At 37.8% G+C, this 21,886-nt stretch overlaps 1 protein-coding gene across 4 annotated transcripts in view; it reads left to right on the top strand.

Annotated features, from left to right (window-relative positions):
* Positions 1-21,649, top strand: part of LOC116279757 (ankyrin repeat domain-containing protein 26-like) — a 159,069-nt gene extending 137,420 nt beyond the window's left edge. For 2 of the 4 annotated variants that reach the window (XM_072962176.1, XM_072962174.1), the window contains 12 exons: positions 3,390-3,463; positions 3,954-4,095; positions 6,236-6,446; positions 7,614-7,797; positions 8,649-8,786; positions 10,230-10,604; positions 12,044-12,196; positions 15,547-15,909; positions 16,490-16,680; positions 18,275-18,485; positions 20,152-20,197; positions 21,364-21,649. In XM_072962176.1, the coding sequence (XP_072818277.1) occupies positions 3,390-3,463; positions 3,954-4,095; positions 6,236-6,446; positions 7,614-7,797; positions 8,649-8,786; positions 10,230-10,604; positions 12,044-12,196; positions 15,547-15,909; positions 16,490-16,680; positions 18,275-18,485; positions 20,152-20,197; positions 21,364-21,386 (2,111 nt within the window). In that variant the 3' untranslated portion in view covers positions 21,387-21,649. The remainder of the gene's footprint in view (positions 1-3,389; positions 3,464-3,953; positions 4,096-6,235; positions 6,447-7,613; positions 7,798-8,648; positions 8,787-10,229; positions 10,605-12,043; positions 12,197-15,546; positions 15,910-16,489; positions 16,681-18,274; positions 18,486-20,151; positions 20,198-21,363) is intronic. The other 2 variants (XM_072962175.1, XM_072962177.1) reach the window with 2 other exon arrangements.
* The last annotated feature ends 237 nt before the right edge of the window (positions 21,650-21,886 follow it).

The following is a 21,886-nucleotide window of genomic DNA, read 5'->3' as shown; positions in this document are numbered from 1 at the left end:
CCAAAGTGCTCAGTTTGGAGTCCCTGTCCTTCTCAGGGATTCTGAGAGATTGATTATTAGGTTCTAAGATTTTTCCAGAGTTTTAAAATGCTTAATTGAATTCTGACCTTTACGTAGGGTAAAGCTTCACTTGCTAACATGTCAGTCATAGTTCACTTTAATTATTTCATCGAGTGCTATCACATTGATGGTATTAATTTATTTCTGTATTTATTTATTAATGGAGGTCCTAGGGAATGAACCCAGAACCTTGTGCATGCTAAGCATGTGCTCTACCACTGAGCTATTTCCCTAGCCCAAAGATCTTAAGCCAACTGGATGTTTTGATTAGGAGAGAGAGAGAGTGTGTGTGTGTGTGTGTGTGTGGTGTCTTTGATTATTAAAAATGATGGAAGTTACTAGTCCTGCCTTAGTATTTGGTAGACATGATCTTTTAAAACAATAATCCTAAAAGTTTTGGGGTTTAGGATATTTTTTATACTATTAAAAATTATTGAGAATTCTGAAGAATTTTTAAGTGGGTTGTATCTATTGATGTTTAGTATATTAGAAAATAAAACTGAAAGATTTAGAAAACAAGCACACAGAAACATTCCATTAGCCATTAGAGCTATGATGTTATCACATGTCATATATCTGGAAACTTCCACTGCACACTTAACGGAGAATGAGAATGAAAATAGCGTTCAGTATTATTGTGAAATTAGTTTTGACCTCCTGGACTCCCTAGATGGAGGGAACTTGGGGCTTCAGGGCTTCTCAGATGGCACTTGAGAACTGCTGTTTTAAACAGGGTTCATGGATGTGAAACGATAAAGGGGCCCTTGTGATGAAGTGGGCTTTAAAGTTCACTGCTACATTTCTTGCCTTTTTTTCTTTAACTTGTCTCTAAAAGTTTAAATCTGACAACTTAATTCTTTTAAGAAAAGGAAAACATTTTTGTTACATATTTCCTGTCTCGTGGCACCCTGTACTCTATGGATCTAGCTTGTACCTAGACTTACCCTATTTTTATATGGAAAAAATTAGTCACTCAAGGCTATCCTTTCTATGTAAGTTTATGATGATTATCCAAGGCTTAAGGTAAGAATTCTGAAGATATTGGTACATTGAGGAAAGACTGTGTCTCATTGTAATGTAAGTAGTACCATTCAGTAAAAGTTTTCTTAAAGCCCATGTCTCTAGGACACAATACTGTCATGCATATTTAAACGTCTGGTAAATGTCTGGTTAGACATACATTTTGTTAATGAAAAAATTCATATGTTGAAGAATCATAATTATTCATAAAGCTCTTATGGAATATAGACTGTTTTATAGAGAGTGATGAGTGAATCCAAATAAGTAATACTAGGAAGTTAAAAGTAGAAAAAAGAGAGACAGTGGTTCCCTATGTGAACAGCAATGACATGTAAAGTACAACCAGCTGGGAAGGAGCAGTGTGTTTGGGAGGAGAGGAGGACATGGGGCTGCTGCTCTGGGAAGAGAATTCGTACAAGTTAGTCAAGTTTGTTTTGTTATTCACATTTTAATAAGTGGAAACTTCAGATGGGGATTCTACTAGTTTGAGCCTCAATAATGCGGCTGGTAAAAGAGCCAAGCATTTGAAAGTTGATAAATGTCCATTGGTATCACAATCAGTGACCACAAACCAGTCAGCACCCACAGAACTGAGGCAGACGGCCCTAGTAGACAAAGACCGGATGAATATTGGAGCCGTGTCTCTGTCAGAAAATGCAGCGCTCGGTGGCCTGTGTGAGTCACAGCTGCCAGAGAACAGAAGCAGCAAAGAAGGTAATAAAGCAGCACAGAGAGCTAGCCATGGCCTACCTGTGTGTGGCTTCACCATACTCTGACTTTGCAGAAATCATTTTGTGGCAGGATCTCCTTTGTGTTTACTCCTTTTATGCAACCTACAACCGGACAATACCTTTTGGCATGAAATTTACATTCATCCTCTGACCAAAGCAACATATTAAATAGCAAAGGGAATTAGGAGAAAGTAAGTTCGTTCAGACTAGTGTTTAGCACAGTCCTGAGAGTGGGTAGGAGAGTGATGTCTAGAGCTTTGTGACTAGTTGGGAAACCTAGGTGGGCATCCAAAGATTCCCTTCTGAAAATACGGTTTCTTGGCTTTATTTTTATCTAGCTCTGAATTTATAAATGTTTGTTATAGCCATATTCAGTGTAACTGAAAAAGCACCTCTGCAACTAAATATCAAAATATTTCTAGTATATTCTCTGCCTTTCTGTATTTTAGAAGTGGCTTTCCCAGCGGTAGTGGCAGACATTGGGGATTTGCTACACAGGACCTCCTTCTTAACTGTGTCCACATCGTATATCAGCTTGTTTTATTATTTGTAATGGATTGATAGGTTGAAAAGGATATTGGTTTTTAAGGAGTGCTTTATCACTTAAAAATAATATATGGAATATCGATTCTAATTCTTCTAGGATACCCAGTCTGTTGATTAACCACATCTAATATGTGTTCTACTGTATATACCAGTTAATTTAGTGCCTTAATCAGTGATATAATCAGAGCTGTAATAAGTCATACAATGTTTTTTCTGCTCCTATAGTTTTATCTTTTCTTTCCTTACCTGTAGAATTACTGTTGTATTTACAAAAGATTCTCAGTTATCTCCTATAGTAGTGACTACAAGCTATAAACTCAAAGTTTTTCTAATAAATACTGTTTATACAAAGATACTTTTAAGAGTTTGTCCTCGGCAGCAGAGGAGCAAAGAGGATAGACATGTAAAGAAATAGTTTGCAGTTCAGCTGGTGAAGACACACTAGAAAAATCTGTGAAGTACCAAGGTAACTCCAAGGAAAGAGATCCCTGTGTCTCTGCAGAAAGACAGCTGTAATCAAGGAGGACTTCACAGAGCAGGCTGAGTCTTCAAAGAGGAAAAGGAACTTGTCAGAACAATAGAGGGAAACATTTCAGATAAAGGAAAGATAAAAGCATAAAAAGTAGCAGTAATTTTGGAAACCATGAATAATATTGCTCTTGAAGCTTGGTATGTTGTTAAAGAGGTACTGTTAGGAGGTAGAGAATAGAGTCTATCGTGACTTTGTATATTTCTACTGTATTTTTAAATTTTGTTTTATTTCTCTTTGTTTTGTTCATGTCTGGTGAATCAATTTGTGAGTGAAACTTTGAGATGTTTGTATGCCTTTAATCTGGTAACATCTAGTATTTCCCAGTTTGTTGAAGTTTTAAATAATTAGACGTATTTCTTAAAGAAGTAAATATCCAGCTAAAGATTAAGCTTAATTTGAACTATCAATTGATGAAATGTGTTTTATGTTTTTATAAAGATGATGCCTTTTATCTAGCTGTTCTAAGTAGTGAATTTTAACTAAGCATATTCATTTTTCAGCAGACCTAGACTTAGAAAGGACATCTGAGGAAGAGGAAGAAAGACTTGATGGAAGTGAAAATAACTACTCACTGGTATGTAAAAATGTAAATTTAAATTTCTGGTTTAATACTGTTTTCTGTGCTTTAATAACACAGTTCAAAAAAAGTTGCCTTTCAAACTAGACTTTTAGAGTCAATAAATAATTATTTAATAGTTAGTTTTTAATAGCATTTTATCTAGTTAGAAAACTTAAAGTATCGTTAGGATCTATAATCATTTATAGTTAAACTTTATCCTTGGAATTGAGGCGAAAAAACCTTCCTGAATATTGTTTTCCTGTAGTAAAAAAAATTATAAAAGATAGAGTGGAAAAACAGAAAATCCTCTTTGTTGTAGAAACATTTACTTAAAAATCACTTAGAAACACTATTGATAAAGTTAGCCTTTTGACAGAAATCAGTTCTTTCGAGAAGTGTCTGTGTTTTTGCTCTCATAAAAAGATGGATATCTATCATCTCTGTACACTGAGCATATTTTATAACTATGTTGGAGACACTGTGAAATAGCATTATTTACTTGTAGGTCAAAGAGCAGATGAATTCTGCGGATTTCCTCGATGACTTAACTCTGTCACCGGGGAGAGCTTCCGAGGATTCCGAGTCGCTTTTCCATAATTTTAAGGACACCCTGAGGCCAATCAAACGACTTGGCCCGGAGAGTGAAGGTAGGCCCCCCGTGTGACTGCACAGCCTGTTCAAGCGTCTCGCGGTGACGCGTGCACACCCAGCGCTGCCCGGGGAGCGCGGCTGCGTCACAGGCCGCGGCGTCTCAGAGGCCTGCTCTGTGTTGAAGCAGAAGCAGACGTGTGCGCTGCCAGCCAGGGGCTGTGGCCGCCCCTCTCCCTGTGCTTTCTGTTGACTCTGCTGCCCCTACGCCTTCACCCGAGGTCAGGTCATCACTGCTTCCCTCCTAGAACGCTGAAATCACCTCAGGACTTTCTTCGCCGCCGCTCCGCCTCCTGGGACCTTGGTCTACACCGCAACCGGGATTACTAGACAGTTTTTAAAATTCAGGTCTTTGTTACCTCCTTGCCTAAAATCCAGCTCCTGCTTCTCATAGCTCCATGGTTAAAGGCCACAGTCCTCTGGCTTCATCTTGTTTCCTTTTATTACCCCTCTTTCCACATGAATTTTAGAATCAGCTTTTCAATGTAAAAAAAAAAAGTCTGCTAGTGTCCTGGAAATGAGATGTAGATTATGTTGAATCTGTAGATTAATTTGGGGAGAATTGACTTCTTAACTATATGGAATTTTTAACCCCGAACAAAGTTTATTTCTCCATTTACATAGGTCTTCCTTGATTTTCTCAGTAATATTTTAGAGTTTTTAGTGTCTGGGTCTTTCCGTCTTCTATGAGTTTACCTGTATTTCTTATTTTTCAGTGAAGTTATAAGTTGTATATTTTTATTTATTTGTTTTAAAATAATGTATTTTAAATTTTAGTTTCTGATGATAGAAATGCAGTTGATTTCTGTATGCTGACCCTGTGCCCTCCAACCTGGCTGAACCCATTTGTTAGTTCTAGTAGCCTTTTTATGGATTCTCTCAGATTTTCTACATAACCAGAGGTGGTCAAGCTTTTTCTTCTTTAAACTACTGTGTTACTAAGGGTAGTTCACATTTAAGACTTGCAGCCAATGAATACATTCTCTGTCACAGCTAATCAGCTCTGTCACTGTTGCAACAAGAGTAGCCATGGACAATACACAAGTTAATGGACGTGGCTGTAATGGACATGGTAAAAGTTTATTGACCAAAGCAAGCAACCCGGCCCACAGGTTGGAGTTAGCTGACTCGCACCATGCAATATTTCCCGCTGATTAGCAGACACTTTTACCTCTTCATTTCCCATCCAGATGCCTTTTGGTTCTTTATTTTGCCTGATTGCACTGGCTCCAGTACAGTGCTGATTAGAAGAAGTAAGAGAAGCCACTCCTGTCCGGTTCCTCATCTTCTGGGAAAAGCATTCCGTTTTTCACCGTTGCATATGGTGTCAGCTGTAGGCTTAGCACAGATCTTTGTCATAGTGAAGACGTTCCCTTGGTTCCTAGTTTGCTGGAAGTTTTTATCAGGAATACATGTTGAGGTTTGGCAAGTGACTCTTTATCCACTGACATGATCATATGGTTTCTTGTTTAGTTTGTTAATATGATGAATAGCATTGATTTTTAAGTGTTAAAACAGCCCTGCATTCTTGGGATACACCCGACTTGGTCACGATGAATTATCCTGTATTGTTGGATTTAATTCGCTAATGTTTTTTTAGAAGTTTTACCTCCATTTTCATGACATTAGTTTTCTTTCTTGTAATATCTTTGTCTGGTTTTGGATTCAGGGTGATGTCAGCTTTATAGAATGAGGACATATTTCTTCCTCTTCATTTTTTGAGGAGAATTTGTGTAGAATTGGTATTAAATTTTCCTAAAATATTTGGTAGAATTCTCCAGTGTAACCATTGGGACTGGAATTTTCTTTGTCGTAAGGTCTTTAAATAGGACTTTTGGTTTTTAAGATATAGGGCTTTTTAGCTTATTTGTTCTTTCTTAATTGAGCTTTTGTAATTTCTCTCCTTCAAGGAATTTTACCCACTTCATCTGAGTTGTCAAATTTATTTGCATAATGTTCATAATACTACTTTGTCATTCTTTTAATATCTGCAGAGCTTGGAAGATTGTCTTCCACGTTATAGATGCTCAATATCCATTTGTTCAATGTATGGATGAATGAATGTGAAAATGCACAGTCCTTTATACACAAAAATTATTCATATATTTTGTTTCTATTTTTGTTTTCTTCCTAATGCAGATTCTGATCCGTTATTGAAAATTCAGGATCCAGTTGATTCATTCAGATCAATAGAACTTAAAGAATCTGACTGTGCAGTACTTAAAGGAAAACTTAAAGAAATGGAAGATAAGGTGAACTGGCTACACACAGAGCTGCTGAAAACAAGAGAAGAAAAATCACAGTTAAAACTTCAAAATATGGAGTGGGAACGAGAGCTCTGCCGCATGAGGTACTGAATTTCTTGGTTTTAAAGAAATATTTGAACTCTTTATATTTACTTTATTACTGTAGGTATGTAGGAGAAGTCTTATAATTGCTAACTTACCTTTTGGGATTTTACAGGGGAGAAAATTTCATTAATATTGTGGAATATGAGACTCTTGGAAATAACACAGCAATATATATATATATATATCTCCTCATTCTATATTTCTTTAAAAAAAAATCTTTGATCCTTATCTCTCAATTGTCCTCCAGAAAGTTTATATTACTTTACATTCCCACTTGCAGAATTATGAAATGACCATTTTTCTCAAGGCAGAAACTTTAAAAAAAATTCATGCAGTTTGATTCTGAACATATGAATGGATGGACAAAAAAGTAAAGTGGAAAGTGATTACTGGTTAGTTTATTCAGGATCTCTCTCATGCAGAGATAAGATTAGTTCCAAGGTCTATGCTGAAAGCATGGATTACTCTTTATTTTTTAATTACTTACTATGGATCCTGCCTTGTACCAAAAGGGATTTAAAAATGATTTACTAAATAAATAATATTCAACAAGGTAAGTTCAAAGTGTTGCAAAAGAAGAAACATAGTGTAGGGCATCAGGGAGTAGACTCCCCAGCCTTGCCTTGGATTATGCTAATTAGCGGGTCTGTGTTCTGGAAAAGATGCCTGTGGATGTTACCTTCCGCTGGAGATCATGTAGGAGTCCCTGTGATACTTCAGGAAGTTGAAATTTTATCCCTCATGAACTTATAAACTTGTTTCTAAATAGCAACTTCTCTTTTAACTAGTAACTAAATTCTCTGTCCCAATGAAGGAGTCATTTATGACTATGTGGGGAAAAAAGGGTAATTTTCAATTCAAACCTTACTGAATAATTGCAAAATTTCTTTCCTACACTATTGACCAGAGTTACTCTTGTCTGAAACCCAAGTAGCATTTTGTCTTTTCATTGCTACTTTTCAAACGTGTGTGTTTGTGTGTGTGTATCTATCTTTATGAAGTGGTTGAAGTGAGGAATTTAAAATGTGAGACTTAGAAATGAAAAACAAATTGAGAACATAGAAATTCCATTAGGGTAATAAATCAGCATGTGAAGAACCAGATCATAAAATGAACTTTTTATTTTCTAACAAAATAAATTTTAAGGTAAGCATATTTCACTGCAGATTCACATTAGAACAAGAAACAAAGAAGAAGAAAAATTCTTATACATTATACGGAAAATCTAAGGACGATTTAAAAAGAAAAGAGAAACAATACAATGAGCAAGATTACCTAAAACAACAACTTGAAAGTACTACCCGAGCACAAGAATGCAAACTGAAGAGCGTAAGGAATAAACCAAATCAGGTAAATTAGTCATAATGTGAAAGTTTTGTACCTCTAACACTGTTTCATCAATATTATTTACAATATTCTTTTGAATTAATCTATATTTCATTTAAAACAAATAAAAGTTATCTCAACCTAAATATGAACTATGACATTTAGAGCTTAATTTACTAATTTCTTGGTGTTCTTGGCATCTAATAGATGCTCTGTGCCTTTTCTGAATGAAGGAATGGAAGTTAAATTGAGCTTAATCATTAACATAAGGATTGACGGTTTTGGCCCATTCAACAAAGTAACAAGTCTAATTCAAATCCATGTGTTAATTTTGGCTCTTTGAAGTTAAAATCCAGGCTAAATCACCTTGAGACTATGTTGGAACTGGTTAAATGCTTTATAAAGAAATTTTCTGTCACTGGGATTTCAAAATTTGTAGATACTGACAGGCATATGCAGAATAGATAAACAAGATTATACTGTACAGCACAGGGAAATATCTGCAAGATCTTGTGGTAGCTCACAACAAGAAAATGTCACAATGAATATATATATGTTCATGTATAACTGAAAAATTGTGCTCTACACTGGAATTTGACACAACATTGTAAAATTACTATAACTCAATTTAAAAAGTGCTAAAAAAGTTTTTCTTTCATGATACTACTACATCCCTTGTGTTTTTGCTCTGTGATACATTTAGCTGTCACGTATATTAGAATTTCAGTTATTTATGTGCATTAAAGATCCCTGTGCTTAAAAAGGCTACTTCTTATTAACAGGTTTAAAATTTTTTTTTAAAGATTCCCCTCCTAAGCTTTTTTTGACTTTTTTTCATGGTATAAAACCCAAACCCAAATGTAATATGTCTTCAGGTTTTAGAAGAGCGAAATGATGCTCAGAGGCAACTTTCTCGAGAGCAGAATGCCCGACTAATACAAGATGAAATCCTGGTCCATAGTCTTTCCCAACAAAAGGAGGCAGAAAAGGCTAATAAGAAAATGAATGCTGAGGTATTTTCTTTAGTCATCTTCAAACATGTGTGTGTATGAATTTGTATACTTACATAGTTTAAAAACCAATACTGTAGGTACAGAAAGTATACAGGGTTTTAAAAGCCTATATATGTAAATATATTTTCTGGAGGTTTCATTTCCGGCCTATTGGATAAAGCAATATTTTGAATTCAAATCCACTTGCCGGCAACAGTGATGTCGTGACATTCACAACGGCCTCATCCAAGGAGAGGCTGTTAATATTGTCCATAGGAATTGATGAACTTTCCATTATCTCAAAACTGTTGCTACTAACAGCAGGCATTCTAGTTTCTGGCAGTGATCTCACTCCTTTGATAGACTAATGGAGAGGTTACTTTATCATTTCCACTGATGGTAAGGAGGAAAAAGTATAGCTAGTTCAGAAACCGTAGTTTGGGTGTCATTCTCCTACGTGTGATCAAAAGTAACGCTCTGCTCCATGTGGTATCCGATTTCAGTACAAGGAGCTTTCGAGTATAGTGAAAGATATGCCATAATCTATACTTAGTGATAATTTATTGATCAGCATTTTATTTTTAATTAAACAGTTCACTGTATTTCCCTGCTATTTCACATCCATTACTGTTATAAACATCATGAAGAAGAAATAAAAATTATTGCAGAAGCAAATAGTCTCCTGATTTTCTAAGAAGAGCTCTATAAATTTGACCTTCTTTACCTTTAGTGTATTCACCATTAGGGAAATAGAAGGCTTCTCTTGTGTTTATGTATTTATCCTAGAGAAGTAGCTTTGGTTTGGTGTAAGAGTCAGAGAGTCAGAAGCCCTGGGGGAAACCCTGCAGCTTGCTTGTGTTTTTAACCCTTTATTCCAGAATTGTCACAGCTAAATGAGTTAACTGATGTTTGTAGACGTGCTTAGTACAGTGCTTAGATTTATCATTTATCCATACATGTAATTCTTATAACTCGCTCTAAAAATGTTAGAAAGGGAGAATATTTATGGAATATTCTCAGGAAAGAATTTTTTAGGAAATCTAACCTGTCCCAATTTATACAGAGCTAAGGCTCTTACTTTGGCGGTAGCTGTAAAGGTTAGATGTCAGATATAATTTTTAAGTGTAGTCAGAATTATTCATTTTTTATTTTAAGCCTTTTGGGTTTGTTGTATTTCAGAGAAAGAAAGACCTTTCCAATTCTGAGCTTCTTAAACATCCTTTTGTGGTTTCTTTTTTACTTTCATGGATTCACTGTCTTTAATTAAATTTTTGAACTTTGGGGGATTTCTGGTAAAAGTTTGAGATTTGTATCCACCTTAAGTTTTTCCAGTTGGATACCCAGTTACTGCAAACTTTTTGTTGTATAAACTTAGAGATTAGTCTTCCACTTCAAAGGAAATTATGATATGGCAGTTTATTGCGTACAGTTCAAAGAGTAAGAGATGAGGGGTTTCACTTACAGGACACAATGGATTTTGAGCTGTCTGACCGAGGCCAAGCCCAGCATTCAAACAAGGAAACTGAACCCTTGTCTCAGAGCACACAAGGGGATGTCATCAAATACATTGCAAAGCAGGCATTCTTGAAGGAGACAATATGTAAACTGCAAAGTGAAAACACGTTGCTTCGACAGCAACTAGAAGTGGCTCAAAATAAAGCCAGAAGTGAAAAGACAATATTTAATACCCCAGAGCCATTTCTGGATCACACGGGAAAACTTGAAGCCATGAGCAGACGAGTTCTGAAGCTGGAGGAAGGAAACATGGAGTTAATTAAAGAATGCAGACGTTTAAAGGACAGACTGTGTCAGTATGAAACGGACAGAACAGAAATGGAAGTAAGTACCCAGAAAGGGAACTAATTTTCAGACTTCCTCAAAGAAAATTCAAAGTAGTATCTGATGGAAGCTGAACGTTGAAACTAGTTGAATATAAAAAGTGTGCGGGCTATAAATGTATACACTGTAAAGCAGCCTAAAGGCATTTCTTGTATGCAGCAAACAAAAATTAGACCTGAGAGGTGCTTTACTTTGAGTCAAGATGCCGTGCCACCTGAAATTCTAAGAGATTAAGCTATAAGCTGTTGACAGATACAGGCAGGTCTTAGTAATTTATACTGCCTAAATCATTTTAATCTTTCTGTCACCACATTTTAGTATCGTGAAGCAGATAAATGAAATGCTTAGACCTAAAATGAGTATTTTGAAATTAAGATTCAGTTGTGTGAACAAAAAATGTAAACAAAAAAAAAAAGAGAGAGAGAGAAAGAGAGAAAAGATTCAATTGTGTGGATTACCTTGACAGTTAATGTGTAAATGCTGTATCTTGCAGTACTTTTCCTTCAGTAGCTTTTCATACATTTTTAGTTGATATAACTTTATTTTTATTCATGTCAATTGCAATTAAATTTAGAAATACTTCCATCTCAAATCATGTATTGTTATGACCTCTCCACTCCTTAAAGGCATCTACTTTTCATTCAGTCATAATTTGGGACAAATGTAAATTTTAGCAAAACTGTGTTTGACTTAGTCTCCCCTGTTCTATTTGTAATTTACTTTGAACATTTTTTCAAATAATGTGCTCACAGTTCTCATTGCAAGGCTCAGTTACTGTCATTCGGATCTAAGTTTGTCCAGTACAGAGGAACTGGGGCGCTCTGTGATGTACGAGTTTGGCACTGGGGTCCCACTTTCAGACTGAGGAGGAGCAGCCAGAGTCCTGAGTGGCAGGAAGGGAGTCAGTGGGAGGGGTGGGGGGAGCTGTGGGAGCTGCAGTCCAGGAGGCAGGGGACGCCAGGTTGTCTCAGGTCCCCAAAGTCCATTGGAATATCCTCGTTTTTATTGTGAGATGGAAGTCTGTTGGAAGGGTTTAAACACCAGATTGAAGATGTGAAGAACTCTGAACTTAAGCCTCTAATGAGAAAGAGGGAGAATGTTCCACAGTGTGGAACTTACCACCACTCAGCCCACCCGCACACCCCTTTCTGTCAGAGACTTCAGTGGGGGTGAAGCTCGGCCGCTTCCTGGGAGGGGCAGGGAGGGGCTGGTGGGGCTGCATCCATTGTCTAAGTTAACTTACTGTCGGTAAGGCAGGAGGGCCACACCTTCTGTGTGTTTAATGAAATTCAGTAAGCAGGAATGTGTGCCTATGAGGAAAAGAAGGTGACTGATGTCTGTGGGGATAGTTCTCAAAGCCCATTTGTTGGAGTTATATATTATTAATGTAACTTAATGATAAGGTGACAGAAAATTCAGTAACAGAGTTATCTTTTTAGGCCTGTATGAGACAGCTTCAGCAAGAACTGGCTGACACCCGAAAGAAAGTGTCCATGTTGGAAGCATCCCTGGAGGTGACAGCACATCATCAAACTAACTCAGAAAATAAGAGACAGGATGGAGAGAGGAAGCCACATCAAGCTGCAAACCCAGTATGTATGAAATTCAGCACTTCGGCCATGAATGTGCAGCACAGAGTGTTGCAGGACACTAGCTTTTAGGGGATAGCTTTCTTTTGCATCTTCATCATAATTTACTTTTATTATCTTTATAATGCACTTGTTTCTTAAATGTTGACTTTCATTCTGCCATTCTTTATTTTTTTCTTATATTTACCCTTAGAGAAGTGGAGAATTATACCTCTTTCCTCACAGAAGTTAACTTTTTTTTCCTATTAAACAGTATGTTTTAGTGATCTCTCACCACAATGAGGCAAGCTAGATAAAATCAGAGGATAATGTTTCATGGAATGTTCCAGAAAATTGTCATGTCTCATCTTCACTTTTGTGAATGGATATAGAATCTGTGTGTATTTATTTCATGGATTTCAGAGTAGCTTGTGCAGAAAGGTCATTATAGAAACCAGTTGAAGTTAGACATTGCCTTCATTTTCTATTCATTTTAGACATGTTGTCAAAGCATGGAGAAGTTCAGATCACATCTGTACACCCAAAGTAGAGAATTAAGAAAATTGTCTAGATCCTGCCTGTGGATTTTTTTTTAACTTTGTTGAGATATAATTCACATGTTATAGGGGGATTGCATAACTCAAGTGGTAGAGTGCATGCTTAGCATACACAAGGTCCTGGGTTCGATCCCCTGTACCTCCTCTAAAAATAAATATGTAAAACTTAGTTACTTCCCTCCACCAAAAAAGAAAAATATTCACGTATCATATAATTTGCCCATTTAGGATACATAGTTACTATCTCCTAGTATATTCAGAGATGTGCAGCTGTCGCCACAATCAATTTTAGAACATTCCCATCACCCCAGAAAGAAAGCCTGCATCCCTTGGCCATCACCCCCCCCAGCACCACAGCCCCCCCACCCCCCGGCAACCACCAGTCTGACTTCTGTCCCTATAGATGTGCCTGTTCTGGGTGTTTCCCAGGAATGGAATCACATGCTGTGCGGTCCTTCATGATTAGCTTTTTTCATTTGACAAAACGTCTTCAAGGTTCATCCATGTTACAGCGCTTGTCAGTATTTCCATTTCTGTTTATTGTCGAACAGTACTCGGTTGTGGGGCTAAACCATTTATCCATCCATCAGTTGATGGACCTTTGGGTTGCCTCTGCTTTTTGGCTATTGCTAATAATGCTGCTGTGAACATTTCTGTCCAAGTTTTGGTATAAACATGTTTCCATTTCTTTGGGGAATAGACTTAAGAATGGAAATGCTGTCACATGGGTCATATGGTAACTCTGTTTAACCTTTTGAGGACCTGCCATACTGTTTTCCAGAGTGGCTGCACCATCTAATGTTTTTATCCAAAGTGTATAATTCTCCCAATTTCTATGCATTCCTGTCACCACTGGTCATCAGCTCTCCTGGTAGGTGTGAACTGGCATCTCATTGTGGCTTTGATTTGCATTTTTCTGATGACTAAGGATGTAGGGGATCTTTTCATGTGCTTATCTATTTGTGTATCTTCTTTGAAGACCTGTCTGTTTAGGTTTTTGCCCATTTTCAAATTGGGTTGTCTTTTTATGATTGAATTGTCAGAGTCCTTTTTGTATCCTGGGTGCAAGCCTTTGATCAGATGTAGGATTTTCAAGTATTTCCTCCTGTTCAGGAGCTTGCCTTCTTACCTTCTTGATGGTGTCTTTTGAAGAGTAGAAGTTTTTAGTATTGATGAAGTTCAGTTAATCTATTTCTGTCTTTTACTGTCCTAAGAAACAAGTGCCAGATCCAGTCATGAAGACACACGCCTGTGTTTTCTTCTGAGAATTTTGTAGTTTTAGCTCTTTCATTTTGAGTTAATTTTATACATATTGTCCGAGGTAGAGGTCGAATTTTGTTCTTTTGCATGTGGATATCCAGTTGTCCCTGTACCATTTGTTAAAAAGACTATTATTGTCTCATTCAGTTATTTGACACTCGTATTGAAAATCAATTGACCGTAAATGTGAGGGTTTCTTTCAGATTCTCAGTGGTGATGCATTGATCTATGTCTGTCCCATGCCAGTACCAATTCAGATGTTATGAGAACTCTTTCCGAGTCTTCTTGCATATTACCAGTTGTTTTACATAATAATAAAAAGTCAGTGTCGTGGAATGTCTGTAACTCCACTTCTGTGGAGATCTGCTGTGTCCTGAAGGGGCCTGTGGCCAGCTTATGCCTTGCTGACTCTGTGACATGACAGAAAGTAGGCTTGCAAAGGTAAAGTCCATTCCTTCCCCCCATTCAGACCTTTAGTTTCTCACCCTTTGCCTCCCACTTCACTCCAGTTTCCATCAAATCATGGTCACGGGATCTGCTGACTCAGTCTGCAATACACTTCATTATGTTGCATTCATTATAATTCATAGACTCATCCATAGATTTCACTACCTAGAGGCAAAAGATTAAGCCTGGAAAATATTAATTCAACCTTCCTCTTTGGAAGCCTCTCTAATCCATCATCTTGCAGTTCACGATGAAGTCCTCTTTTGGCTTGGTTCTTGTGTGTGACACTGGTGCCGATCTTGTTCTTGGTGTAGATCCTGCATTCTCAGCTCCCTGTGTCTGCCTCCTTTTACTTAAAAGGAGAGATGCCTAGCTGTATTCTATAGCTTAATGCATAATTAATGAAATAAATATTTCATCCCATCCAAGGGAAATTTTCCAAGAGTACAGCTGTTAAAAATTAGATAATATTCAATCAGTGTATCAGAAACAGATAACAGATTAGTAATTTGAATTTCAAAAGTTCAAAGCCACTACACTAGGAGATGGATTTCTCCTTAACTCTGTGAATCATTCATTGCTCCTTGGAATGCAATTCAAACTAGCATAAGATATTTGTAGTTCAGAGAAAGGCTTATGCCATTAGAATCCATATTTGTAAGATGTATTAATTGCAGTCTTTTTTCAAAGTCTTGTTTTGGGAGGCATTTATTAATTCAGCCCTAAGTAACTCAATATGACCTCCCTAAAACTTTAAAAATCATGAAGAGTTAAGACTTGGGGAAGGAAGAGGTAAGAGACTTTCTACTAAGAGGTGCCTTGTAGTCATTTTATGTAGGAAAGACATGAAACAATTACAGAAAAATAAGAGTGTAAAACCAAGTACAAATGTATAACAAAGATGATGACAGTAAACAGTGTATTTTTGTGACTCTTGGTGGTTTGAACTTTTTTTCTTGATTTTCTGAGTAATTTGAGTTTCTCCATTCCACAAGGTAGATATACCATTTTATTGTAACTGAATTTATTTCAACCTTTGATGCTGGGTTAGAGTTAGGCTGTTCTCAGTCTGCTAACCTCTTACCAAACAATTTTACCTTTTTCATGCAGAATGCTGATCTTCCAGCAAAAGAGGAATCTGCATCTTCAGTACTTCTCCATCTAAGTGCAGAAACTCAGCTTCTTCTACAGGAGATATTATCTGTGAAACAGACGCAAAAGAAATGTGAAGCACTAGAGGAGGAGAAGAAGAAGTTGGAGGAAGAAGCAGTAAACCTCAGACGTCACCTCGAAATGAATACAGTGGATCACAGTCAAGTGGAGCAGGACAAACGGGAGACTGAAGAACAAACAAGGGATGTAGTAAAAACACTGAAAAAACTCAGGCGAGCTGTGCAGTACAGACAGGAAACCGAGGTGCAAACAAGACAGGATGTGGCAGAAAAACTGAAAGGAATCAGCCAGTGTATACAGGTGAAGCATTGATCTGTAACGTGCTCTAACTCACTTCGCTGAGAATTACAGTTCGGATGTGTACATTTTATGTGTTTCCTCTACTTCCCATATAGCAGTTTGTTTTGTAGATTTCTGGAAGGAAGGCCACATTTGATAGTCCCTTTAAATAATTCAGTTTCCATCATCACTATCACTAAATTGATCTTTCAGAACAATTCTCACTAGAGAATCATTTTTAAGACCAATTGGTGTAAATCCAGACTACTAGGAGGAAAAGAATATATTGTGATGTAAATGCTGTGCCACACTCTGGGATTACTCTTAGATTGTATTGTTCAATTTTTAAAATTTTAAGTTGATCCTATTATTCTTCGAACTATCACATTACATGAGTACTAATATAAGAGTGATTCAACTTTAATTTTGTAATTCAGGTTTAATTCACTTGACATTGATGATAAGTAGTTTAACATTCAGCTTTTTTCTCACACTTAAAATTACTCTCTGAGTCATTGACTGAAAACTAAAGGGTACAAACAGACTGCAATTACTCAGGTTATAATTATTTTTATAATTGTATCCTTTTAATGTGCTTTAGGCACAAGCAGCACTTCAAGAAAACGTGTTAAGAGAGTGCAGACGTGCTTCAGTCAGTCAAACGGAACAGAGAGTTAAAGATCTGGAACCTGAACTAAAAAATGATTCTAATGAAAACAGATTGGAACAGTACAAGCAACTGTACCTGGAAGAGCTGGAAAATAGAAAGTCTTTGGCAAGTCAGCTAACCTCGTAAGTCAAAACGTAGAATTATAGAAAATAATTTAGGTCGTTCATTTGCCTCTAAGGCATCATTTTTATTGAGCCAGGTTCATGAGGTGAGTAGCAAGTGAGAGCTAACTAGATAGTGTAATTTTGGGAAATGATGTTAGCAAATGAACTCTCCTTTAAAATGTCAGTCCAGGGCAGTTTGCATCTCCCTGCCTTTTGTTGCTTTTATATGACTTTATTTTTTATATTTGCATATATTTAACCTGATCTAGTCTTTAAGCTAGGGGCTTTGCAAACTTTGTAATTTAGACAGCCATATTATCACAAAATTTCTAGCTGGAATTCCCATAAATAGAAATGTTAATGAGTTAAAAATTAACTGTGTTTTGGACGAGCGCAACGTAAACCCAAGGGGCCCCATGCTGGTGTTTGGTGAATTTACTTTCTTGATTGTGATATTTGGTGTCACCGCTCGTATGCACCCTGAGACGAAGTACTGTACCCTTCTAAGTTTGTCTCCGCTACATAAAGGCATGCTTGGGGAATAGGGGGAAATTCACATAGGGGTGAAGGGCAGCATAGTGGTTCACATAGTGGCTAAGAAGAATATGGTGGCCTGCCCGAGGGGGTGTGTGGAAGACAGAAAGGGCGGGTCCCACCTCCAGTGCCTGAGTAGCAGTGTTACAAGCTACAGGTCTCCCCGCTCTCCAAAAGTAGAGCGTCCCTTTGAAAGTTGTCGGTGTGAAGCAAAGAGGCAGTTACCTTAGGACACATCTTGCTGGTGGATGTATGAAATAAATATGCATAAAGCACAGGCGCTCACAGACACAGCCCAAAGCCGTGGCGGCGTGATGCCGGGACACTGAGGGTGGTTCTGGGGAAGGAGCTCGGTGGGGCCCCTCTCGCTGCTCGGGGTGCTCGTTGCCCCTCTGATGGCTCGGGCTAAAACAAACACCCAGAGCTATTCTGGCTTTTTGCTTTGTTTCCATAAAAGTGAAAATCCGCTTGAGATTTTGTTTGGTTATGGAAAGCAGGTGCTGATGTAGGCCTCTGGTAAAAGCGAAGTAACAAAGTGAGCTTTGGGAAATCGGGGGACACTTGAAATTGCCCCTGGCGCTGTTGTGGTTCTTTCCCACCATCTCCTCTGCCGCCTGGTGCCCCCCAGAGGTGGTGGCTCTAAACTGTTGCTCAGTGCCACATGCTTGATTTCTCCCGGGTAATGAGTGAAATGTGTATATAAGGGGGGTGAAAGCAAATGCTTGACAGTGGCTTTGAGGGATGGTTTATTTTTTATTTCTAAACTGGTTTACTGAGGGTGAGTATGTCTAGATGCAGCCGGTGCAGAAGGCAGTGGGGGTCCTCTGTGGGGGCGTCTCCATCTCTGACTCTCCCCACTTTGAAGTACTTGTTAGTTAAGGGCCCCCCCAGGGACATACGTCCTTCTTTAGGACAGTTTTAAACTGTAATTGTTTACAGTAGGTCTTCGCTGACGTATTTTTGGTGTTAAAACGCAGTTTAATGGGACAATCTGTTTACTATTATAGCAACTTTAAAAATACACATCACTTAGGAAGAAAATGAAATGAATGAAATCTGTGTTCTGCGATCCTCGCAGGGTTAATGAGAGGCTGGCCGAGATGAGCTCTAAGCTTCAGCTGGAGAGGCAGCACAAGAGCTCTTTCCCCGGCTTTGTTCCTAGAAGGCCTGTTGGCGAACCGCCTTCTGCTGCTGGTACTAGCGCGGAGGCCAAAGGCAGTCCTACTCGAAGAAGGCGCTTCAAGACTGTTTCAGTCCCTTCGACTAACTTGAGCGATCCCTTGTTCCGGGTTAGTTACATTGCCTTTTTTTCCTTGGGTTTCAGATTTCTGATATAACTCTTGTTTTTAATTTGATGAAATTCTGAGTTGTTTATTTGACTTACGCACGCTAAGTAAAAGCCATAATTAATTGTGCTAATAAAGAAAGGAGACAGAAATTTGATAATTTTTTAAAGTCCCTGGACTTGTAATTTTCAAGAGATACCTGTCATTAACTTTATTCAATAAAGGCAACTAAACTGACAAATTTTAAATTCCTTAAAAAGCTCCATTTTAAATTCTATTTTAGAAGTTAAGTATTAGTGCCAAATAACTAGAGATCCACTTTCCAATGTTTGGCTTAGTTTCTGATTGGTTTCGGTTTGGCACTGGTTGATACTAATTTTCAGTTTTGCAGCACCCCAGTTTTTCTACCCCTAAGCATAAGTAAATGATTGGCTTTGAGCTACTTAACCACATGAGGATGTTTTTTATTTAAAGGAATCCTAGATAAATTCTTTTTATGAATTCAATAAACTTGTGACACTAAAAACATTAAGTTCTGTTTTTAAGTTTAAAATTTTTATCATTTTCTTCTGTAAGAGTACATCCTTAATTGTTGTTTTACTTATAGCATTGTTATTTTAATTGTTATAAAATGTCTTACTGAGCAGCTGTAGAACATTTCTAAATAGGTAGTCAAGCAAAGCAAATACTTAAATTTTTAAGATGAAGTTCGCTTATGTCTCTGTCTTGCCCTCACCTGCAGGAATACCGAGGTGGCAATGATAGGGAGTCTTTAAATTACAACCAGTTTTCATTGTGTATCGTTTTTAAAATAGCCATTTAAAGCGGTGTGCGTGGGTTTATGGTTTGATGGTGTTTTCATGATCTTCATGCAGAGAAGGGTAGCATGGGCCCTTGTTAAGTGAGGTCTCAACCTGTTTCTTCTCACTTGGCTTCATGTCATAATAAAGAAGAAAAAAGCTCAGGTTTCGTAGACAGTGTTGTGGGTAAATTGAGTCTAAGTGCTTCAGAGTCATGAAACCGGACTGTGTGGTGTTTAAAAAAAAAAATGCATGGCTAACACTTCCGCCAGTGGCTAAGCATGATGCAAACTCGAAATGTTTTCATTAGTTGTCACCAAGAAATCGACAGTGTGTCACTTTGCAGGATGATGGTGGAAGAGTGTGAGTGCAAAAGCAATGCAAGAGAAAGTTCCTGAGGACAGTTTTGTCCTTTAATGTTAGTGCAGGAATGGAAAGCTCATTTTAAGGAAAAAGCCATTAATGTTTAAAAAAAAACTAAACTTTTATAAAAGGCAGTTTTTCTGAGAACTGCAGAGTAATGCATTCAGTGTAGAACATGACCTGAATTGTTTAAACTCTTTGTGCTAAGATCAGGCATCACCCTCTGAGATTATGTGCATCCGACAGGGCAGGGTTTGCTGTGCTTTCCATCAGGGGACTCTAAATAGCCTTACATACATATGTTCTCTATTATCTAAAATCAAAGTAAGTAGGAATTTATTTTATTTTATTCCTGTGATTATTTTTTCTATTTAAGCAATCCCCAAGTTAGGTCAAGTCTCTAAAAGTATTTATTTAAAGGCCACATTTCATAAGCTAGCTGTCATTCCTATGATAGTGTTTCTTGTTTAACTTACACATTAAAAATAATATTTGACTTATTTCAGATGCAGAAGGAGTTGGAGAGTAATACAGATAGAGAATTAAAAGAAGGTATGTTGCCAACATTTCTGAATTAAATTTAGGCATTGATTTCCGAAATACAATGTAAAGAGTAAGTGGCACCTCATTCTATTGTTTGAATAACAGATACTATGTTAAATTTTTTTCTTACACATATCTAATGAAAAATGTGAAAGCATAATTTCATTCATAATGATAAGTGTACTTATTCCTCATTTATTCATCACGATCCATAGCTTTAAAAAAAAATCTCAGGAAGTCTGTGTTCTCTCTCTATTTCTGGCTGTGCCCTTCCTCTCCTGCTGTCCCCGTGGGCCTGTCATCTGCACATGGACCTGTTCTCAGAAAGCATGGAGGTCATCAGCTTCTCGAGTTTGGTAGTGACTGAGGCCAAAAACCCAGACTCAAGCAACCGCAGTTCATGTACCTGTCCCCTGGTGGATGACAATTAATTTCCTGTCATTCACTGTGTCAGGGGTTAACCTTTTGCCCTCAGGAAAAATTCCAAATTCCTTAGCTTGGAAGAAAAACACCCACATCGATTTGGCTCTTGCCAAAGTCTTCAGCCGTCTCTCTTTACTCCCCTGCTCGGCCCCTTTGCTCCAGCGACTGGTCAGACTGCGTCCAGCTCCGCGGGCGCCCTTCCTGCCTCTGCTCTTTGTGTTTGCTTCTTGCCTCTCCCTCCCACACTTTCTCCTCCTCCTTCAGGTATCTGCTTACACATCACGGCCACCAAAGAGGGGACAGTATTGACACAAAGCTGGACGTCCCTTCTGAGTGTTCCAACTGTGCCCTCTTTTATACCTGTCATGGCGTTTATGTCTCTGTACCGAAATTGCCTGTTCATCTATTTTTCCAGTTTACGGTACATGATGTTTCAGGGTGGACTCTGTCATCTTCATCTTGTGATTCCAGTGCTTGTCACAGTGCCTTAGTACATGGCTGCTGAGTAAATGAATGAAGAATGAGAAAACCAGGGGCTCTGATCCTTAGCCACAAGAGCAGTTAATTCAATGTGCAGCCCTGGGCAAAGTCTAGAGTAGTAATCTTGTATTTTGTGTTGTAATCGTATGTAGGTGTTTTTCATTCTTGTTAAAACTTAGAAGAGTCTCAGCTTTTCTTAAAAAATAAACTGACATTTAGTTACCTATGAACTATTTTCAGTAAAGAATCTAATTCTTTCATTTTCTTTCCAGCTACTACTGAACTTGAATCTTAAGTCCTACAGACTCTCTCGTAGCCTTGATGGATGAGTCAAGTCTAAGTCCAGATCTGGTTTCGAAAGCACGTGAAGAATATGTGGAATTTTTGAAGAATAAGTATATGATCTGCAAGATAAAATAGCAAACATTTACCTGCTGGGCTGTTTGCCTAACATTTTATTCACTTCTCGTTATGTAAGATACTGACACTGTTTCTTAAGGGAAAATACTCTTGCATTCTATGTGCGTGATTAAATTTGATGTAGTATTTTAAACCACATTTCTCTGCATCTCATTGACTTTAAGCAGACTTAGGGAATAAAACCCAGCCCTTTGGAGTATTACATACTCAAACTGAGTCCGGATGCCAGCTGTTTAAGCAGCACCCAGCCACCCACCAAACTTGTCGTTGATATTGATTGATAGCTTTTGTGAATTTTCCAGCGTTAATCACTGTCTGTAGACCTAAAGATTTAGATGGGCAGCGTTTGGATCTGCTGTGGCTGTTCCAGTGTTC

The sequence above is a fragment of the Vicugna pacos genome, chromosome 6 (genome assembly GCF_048564905.1).
Source record: "Vicugna pacos chromosome 6, VicPac4, whole genome shotgun sequence".
In the NCBI taxonomy this organism is placed as follows: domain Eukaryota; kingdom Metazoa; phylum Chordata; class Mammalia; order Artiodactyla; family Camelidae; genus Vicugna; species Vicugna pacos.
This window is presented reverse-complemented; position numbering and strand designations above follow the sequence as displayed.